This window comes from Cebus imitator, unplaced genomic scaffold (genome assembly GCF_001604975.1).
Source record: "Cebus imitator isolate Cc_AM_T3 unplaced genomic scaffold, Cebus_imitator-1.0 Scaffold93, whole genome shotgun sequence".
Lineage (NCBI taxonomy): Eukaryota > Metazoa > Chordata > Mammalia > Primates > Cebidae > Cebus > Cebus imitator.
The window spans coordinates 5,049,108-5,055,819 of record NW_016107408.1 but is presented as its reverse complement, the minus strand read 5'-3'; the positions used below and the strand labels follow the sequence as shown (position 1 = coordinate 5,055,819).

Below are 6,712 nucleotides of genomic sequence, written 5' to 3'. Positions count from 1 at the left end.
GGGAGCCACCATGCTAAATCTGTTCTATATTAAGTCAGCCTCTCTTGGGAGACTAGCAGCCAGCCCTACCCCACAGGGATCCCTGCTCCTCCGACCTCCTCTAATACATGTTCTTTCCTCTGTTTGGCACTCAGCAGTTACCTCTGTCCAGTATCACTTGGATGTCCAGAAGGGAGCCAGGGCCTGGACAATCATGCACAGATGCTAATTGTGGTAACAGGAAGCTCCTGGTACATATGATTAAAGCGATAAGATGTCTTCCTTATAAGCTTAAAATATGGCATATTAATATCAAGTATGCGTTTACAAATTACACATATCCCCTCCTGTAGAAAACTGTAGTATGCCAGAGAGGGAGGGACTTGAGGGTAGGGTGGGAAAGGGAGGGAGAAGCGCCTCTTCCTTATCTGTCTTAAGAATCTCTCATGGAGACAAAAGACCAAAGCATTTGGAGAAGGCTCCTGATTTCAGCTCTAATTCTGCCATTTAGTAACTGTAGAGTGTTGGGCAGATCAGCTTATCTCTTGGGGCCTCTGTTGATTAAATGAAGATGATACCATCCTTTTTTTGAGATGGAGTTTCGCTCTTGTCCTCTAGGCTGGAGTGCAATGGCAGATCTTGGCTCACTGCAACCTCCGCCTCCCGGGTTCAAGCGATTCTCCTGCCTCAGCCTCTCGAATAGCTGGGATTACAGGCATGTGCTACCACACCCGGCTAATTATTGTATTTTTAGTAGAGATGGGGTTTCACCATGTTGGCCAGGCAGGTCTCAAACTCCTGACCTCAAGTGTTCCGCCCACCTCCGCCTCCCAAAGCGCTGGGATTACAGGCGAGAGCCACTGCACCTGGCCTTAGATGATGCCATCCTTGAGGGATGTGGGAATCCACAAAACCTCATCAGTATGCGACTGTCAGTGAGGGTAACCTGTGAGGTGTGCGTACGTGCACACACACTTGGTGAGAATTGGTTTATTAAATTGTCAGCCCCTTAGAATACTGAGCTGGTAAACAGACCTTACCCTTTGATAAAGAATTAAAGGGATAAGCTCATACAAATTCATAATTAGTCAAGCTTAATGCTCCCTGTGTGTGCCAAGCTACTGGGGAAGCTGAGGGAGAAGATGCTTGAGCCCAGGAAATTGAGGCTGCAGTGAGCTATGATTGCGCCACTGCACTCCAGCCTGGGTGATAGAGCAAGACCCTGTCTCTAAGAGAAAAAGAATTCCTGAAGAAAAGCACTGGAAAGGACTTAAAAGGAATCAAAGTCATTAGTGTCCTTGACAGGTCTCCCCCAGCTTCTCTTTCCCAAGGGTCTCCTGGTAAAAATGCCCATGTCCCCACCATAGCAGACCCCTTAAGTCATCAGACTTCAATATGAAATCGGGAAAACGTAAAACAAAGAAGCAAAGAGAAAGGGTACGCAGAAGCAGAGATGAGGAGTTCGCAGAGGACAGAGGCTTATCCCCTGAGGACCACGGTCATCTCCAGCAGTGCGGGGTGAGGACCTGGGCGGATGGGGAGGGGCTGTGACAGGTGTGGCTCCCACATCTCAGAGGGCTCGGCTGAGGCCCTGGTCCTGGGTTCAGACCTGGGCACTCCTGAGGGAGTGGAATGGCAGCGGGACCCGCCTGCCCACCCAGAACCATGACCTCTGGTTGTGCTTTCCCCATAGCTACCCACCTTCACCCAAAACATTACTGGGCTGAAGAGCCAGCTCCCCTGGGGTGACCTCTGCTGAAGCCACACTCAGAGGAGACCTCTCACTCCTTGACCCACGGGGAGGGGCAATGGCGAGGGGAGTGAGTCCTTGAACTTTCTGCCCCAGGAATTCCCAGATGTTCGTGTACCCAGTATTGCCCAAGGTAAGACAGAGCTTGGGAAAAACGAGGAGGCCTCTGCGGCATGGAGGGTCCAATCTGCTGGCAGAGACAGACAACGGCATGTGTCATGTGTGTCACGTGTGGAGGCAGCAGCTCAGTGCCACTAAGAATAGTCGGGGTCCGGGCAGGAGAAGGCTCAGACAGACCCCAGGGACCAAGCGAACTCAGGGAGTTATTTGAGGTCGGAGGTTAGGGAAGGCCCTCGGGATGTCGCCGGGATTGGTGGGGGTTGGGGGGTGGGGGTGGGGTCTACACTGGGGTCTCTGTGCCCCTGGCGTCTCTGTGCCTACTACCTGGGACTGGGTCTCACCGCAGGGTCGCCTCCCTGCCCCCCGCCCCTCATTCCCGGCGGCTGGCCCCGGATCCTCCCCCGCGGCGGTTCTGGTGCCGCACGGGGCCGGGCCCGGGTCTCCTGAGAGCACAGCAGAGGAGGCAGGGTGTCTAGCACCTTGACCCTGTGGGCGGGTGTCCCCTGGCGGCTCGTGACTCCGCCCCGGCCCGCCCCCCCCCCCCCCCCCCCCCCCCCCCCCCCCCCCCCCCCCCCCCCCCCCCCCCCCGCCTGCGCCGCAGACACCCGCCTCGTCCTCCAGTCCTCCGTGCGCGCCAGGCCCGAGCCCACGGAACCCACGGGGCCCACGGAGCCCAGGTAGCCCATGGAACCCGCGCGGAGCGCGCCCCAGGGGGGCGAGGCGCTGCTGCGGGAGCTAGAGGTGCTGGTCCAGGACGTGGTGAGGACGAGCTCCTGGTGGGAGCGCCACGGCGTGGACTGCGCCATCCTCGCGCTCAGCCTCCTCGCCTTGCCGGCCGGTGAGGGACGTAAGGACCTGGCAACCCCGCCGGGCTGCGGGTGGGGGCGGGTGCGGCGGAGGTGGCGGCGCGGGCTCTGGGAGCGCAGCCGGGCAGAGTGGACCGGCGGCGGCAGGCAGGCGGAGGTGGCCGGGTGACCCCAGGATGGAGGGTCACACCAAACCCGAGAGTCTGAACTGGTGTGTCCTGCCCTGTGTTCCCTCGGAGCGGGGCGCAGGAGGAGGGAGGGAGTCTGATGGCAGGAGGGTGGTGGAAGGGAAAGTCCAGGTGGGGGCGGGGAGTGACAGGAGGGATCAGATGTGACTGGAGAGGGGGTGGCAGTTTCCCCTGGCACCTTCCTGGTCTGGAACACCCACGGTACCTGAGGCCCCCTCACTGCTTTGGCTGGGGGCCCAGGAGGGAAACCACGGGAGAGTCAGGACCACTGGAGGGGCAATCCTGGTCCCCCTCAGGCCACAGTGGAACCTGCCTCGTCCCGCCTGTGGCAGCCCCCGGAGCCTGGTCCACTTTAATTTGGGCTCCCAGGGTAGGGGTTGAGGTGTTTGGGCCCGATCACCCAGAACTAGAGAAAGACCCGGTCCTATTCCTCCTCCCCACGCAGGGTTCCTGTGCCTGCGCTCCGAGAATGCCCTGGTCTTTTCGTCGGGCATCACCGTCTTGGGTGTGTGCCACTATACGCTCACTGTCAAAGGCAGCCACCTGGCCACTCATGGGGCCCTGACGGAGTCCAAACGCTGGAGCAAGATCTGGCTGCTTTTCTTTGTGGAGGTGAGCCTGGGAGAAGGAGGATGTGAGCAGCTGCTGGGACCATGTGGGCAACCTCATTCTTCTGTGCAAGCATGTGCGTGTGTCCAGGTGTGCGTGTGCCCGCAGGGCAGGTGGCTGCGGCTGATGGTATGTGGGTCCACGTGTGCGGTGCGCATTACAGTGTGTCTGTGCACTTCACCAAGCCCTTGAGAGGGTGTTTGCACCCCATGGTAGAAAACTGCACGATGAGTATCCGACTTTCTTGGCCCACAGGTCCAACCACTGGGGCCTCCAGGTTTTGCAATCAGGGTTTAAAATGTGAGCCACTGACAGGAGGGTGGGGCGAGGGGCCCTTCACTCCGGATGCTGCTCCTCTGATGCTGGGCCATGGTCCAGACTTCCTGAGATGCCCCCTGATCCCCGGGGTCAGCTCCAGGAAGGACCCACCTCACCTGACCCTTGCCCTCTCTTCTTCCACCCCTTGCCAGTTCTGCCTTGGCCTTCCTACCTTCGGGCAAGGCCAGGAAGGCAAAGGTTTCTGACCAGCTTGTCTTTCTCTCTTAACTGGTCTCCAAGCCTCTCCAGTTCCTCTGCTGAACTTACTCCCTCCTCCTTTCTAGGGGGACCGTCGCCTGGCCACCCAGGTGATGGTCCCCCTGAATAAATAAATGGCCACACCTTACGAATAGATAGGAAAGCTGGGACCAGAAACAATTCTCTTCTGGAAGCACTGGTTATTGTGACCAAATAACTTAATTATTAAGTTTTTATAAAGTTACATGACTTTATATAACTATCTACACACACATATATCTGTATATCTATAATACTATCCACGCAGCTGAGTGGATGAAGCATTTCTCACCTAGCACTGTCATATCCCCTGTGCCTTCCCCTTCCCTGCCCGTCTCACCAGCACACACAGCTAAAGTGTTAAAGACAAGAGGAACCCACAGGTTTCTGATCATCAGGGTCAATTTCAAGACAGTTCCTTTCCCTGGGAGCCCTGAGCATTGGTCCTGGCCAGACTCTTAGACACCGGCCAGGCCCTGGAGTCTGGGTCAGCTGCCTGCCAATTCTGTAATCCACAGAGAGGCAAGGGAGACATTGGACTGTGCTGGTAACATGGACTGTGTCATAACGCTGGGTCACGGGGCAGAATGAGCTATGTTTGCATTGTTTAAAAAAAGCTGTACCGAGTGCCAGGAGCCTGGAGGCAGCTGAGGATGAGGAGCAGGTATTGAGACTTTGGGACTGCTTGGCTGTAAGGGATTTATTGCACAGAGCTAACCTAGTGGTTCTCAAACTTTGGTGTTCGAGACCTGGCGGGGCTGCTGGTGGGGGCGGGTGCGGCAGAGGTGGTGGCGTTGGCTCTGCTGCAGCAGCCGGTGGGCACACAGGTGGGCAGAGTGGACTGGCGGTGGCGGGCAGGAGGAGGTGGCCAGGTGACTGCAGGATAGAGGGTCACACCCGAACCAGAGCGTCTGGACAGGTGTGTCCTGCCCTGCGTCCCCTAGGAGCGGGGCTCAGGAAGAGGGAGGGAGTCTGGTGGCAGAATGACCTGAAGGCCCAGGCTTGCTAGAGAAGCGGACTTGGGCCACTGTGTGTTCACCAAGTTCCACAGGTGAATCTGATACACAACACCAAAGTGTTATACCCACATAGTAGCTATCACGTGTGCCAAATGAAGGCAGGAGGCCAAGGACGCCTCCTCTGAGAGGCTTTCCTGCGGGAGCTCTCCACCCGAAACCCAACACTAAGGAGATACCCAGGTAGCCTTAGGGCCGCATTCTGCTTGTGAATGCTGACTTTTCCCCATAAGCCCGGTGGCTTCATCTTTTTGACTCTTTTACTCTTCAGCTTCTGGCACAGACCTGAGCTCTTGCTAGGCCTTCTATCAATATTTGTTGATGATGACCCTGCAGTTGTCTAGGGAGCCAGGTCCAGGCCTGCAAGGCCCCTGGAAGCTGGGGAGGGTAGGCTTGGCTCCCGCCTCATGTGGTGTGACAGGTGGGCTGCAGTGGGCTGAGGAACAGGGCCTGAGTAGTTTATCGCTGAAGCCTCCGACTAACCTACATGGGATGCGTCTTGATTTTTTTTATCCCACAGTTTCGCTCCAGCTACCCTCTGGGATGGCCCAGCCCCAGTGTGGGGGAAGGGGTGGACCAGGTTTCCCAATCTGGCTGGTGTCGGTGAGGCAAGTGCAGAGCTGGAGGAGGGTGCTGGTCTTGTCTGCCAGGCAGGGTGGTGGCGAGGACAGTGTCTGGGGTTCATGCCTGTAATCCTAGCACTTTGGGAGGCCGAGGCAGGCAGATCACCTGAGGTCAGGAGTTCAAGATCAGCCTTTGAAGCAGTGGTTTCTGGTGCATGCTGCATCCCATGCTGCACAAGGGTTCAAAGACCTCAGAGGGAACAGTGGGGGATAAAGAAAGACACAGACATAGACATAGAGAAAGCTGGGCCAGGTGGTCCAGGAGGTGAGGATGTCAGTCTCTCTGGCCGACCTGTCTCAAGAGTACTTTATTTTATACGTTTCCAAAGCACACAGCAGAGGGAGGTTGCAGTTACTTAGAACAGCCTGTGGTTATAATTCTCATACCTCAGTTCACATACTTCAGCTAACAACTATCTTGCAGCAAGATCAGTGAAAGCTGGTTATCTCTCCAGGCCTGTCTCTGTTCTATTCCAAGACATACACATCCTCCTATTGTGGTTTTACTTCTCTGGAGTTCACCCCAAGTTCACAGCAGCCTTGCTGCTGATCCCCTAGAGAGGGTGGGCTACTCTGGCTCTCTAAGCTCCACTGGCTGCCCTGACCTTGAGCAAGTTACTTAATTCAACATTTAAGTGTCACTTTCCTCACCTAATAAACAGGAGAAATAACAGGACCCCCCTCATGAGGCCAGCATGTGGATTAAACGTAGCAGTGCAGACCTTAACGGAGGGCGTGATCCTGACATGCTTCACCAGTGTGATCGTCACTTTCTTTCTCTGGAGTTAACGTGGTCAGCTGCAAGGAAAGGGTTAGTAGTTGTTTTTGCTTTGTACGTTTTTGTTTTTTTTAAGACAGAATCTTGCTCTGTTGCCCAGGCTAGAATGCAATGATGCAGTCTTGTCTCACTGCAACCTCCACCTCCCGGGTTCAAGAAATTCTCCCACCTCAGCCTCCCCAGTAGCTGGGACTACAGGCACAGTGCTGCCATTACGCCTGGTTAATTTTTTTTGTGTATTTTTGTAGAGACGGGGTTTCACCATGTTGCCAGGCTGGTCTTGAACTC

General features: G+C 55.9%; 1 protein-coding gene across 2 annotated transcripts in view; it reads left to right on the top strand.

Moving 5' to 3' along the window:
• Window positions 1–2,435: 2,435 nt before the first annotated feature.
• FADS6 (fatty acid desaturase 6) overlaps window positions 2,436–6,712 on the top strand; it is a 16,947-nt gene continuing 12,670 nt past the window's right edge. For both annotated transcript variants that reach the window (XM_037741025.1, XM_037741024.1), the window contains exons 1-2: window positions 2,436–2,687; window positions 3,289–3,455. In XM_037741025.1, coding sequence (XP_037596953.1) covers window positions 2,534–2,687; window positions 3,289–3,455 — 321 coding nt within the window. In that variant the 5' untranslated portion in view covers window positions 2,436–2,533. The remainder of the gene's footprint in view (window positions 2,688–3,288; window positions 3,456–6,712) is intronic.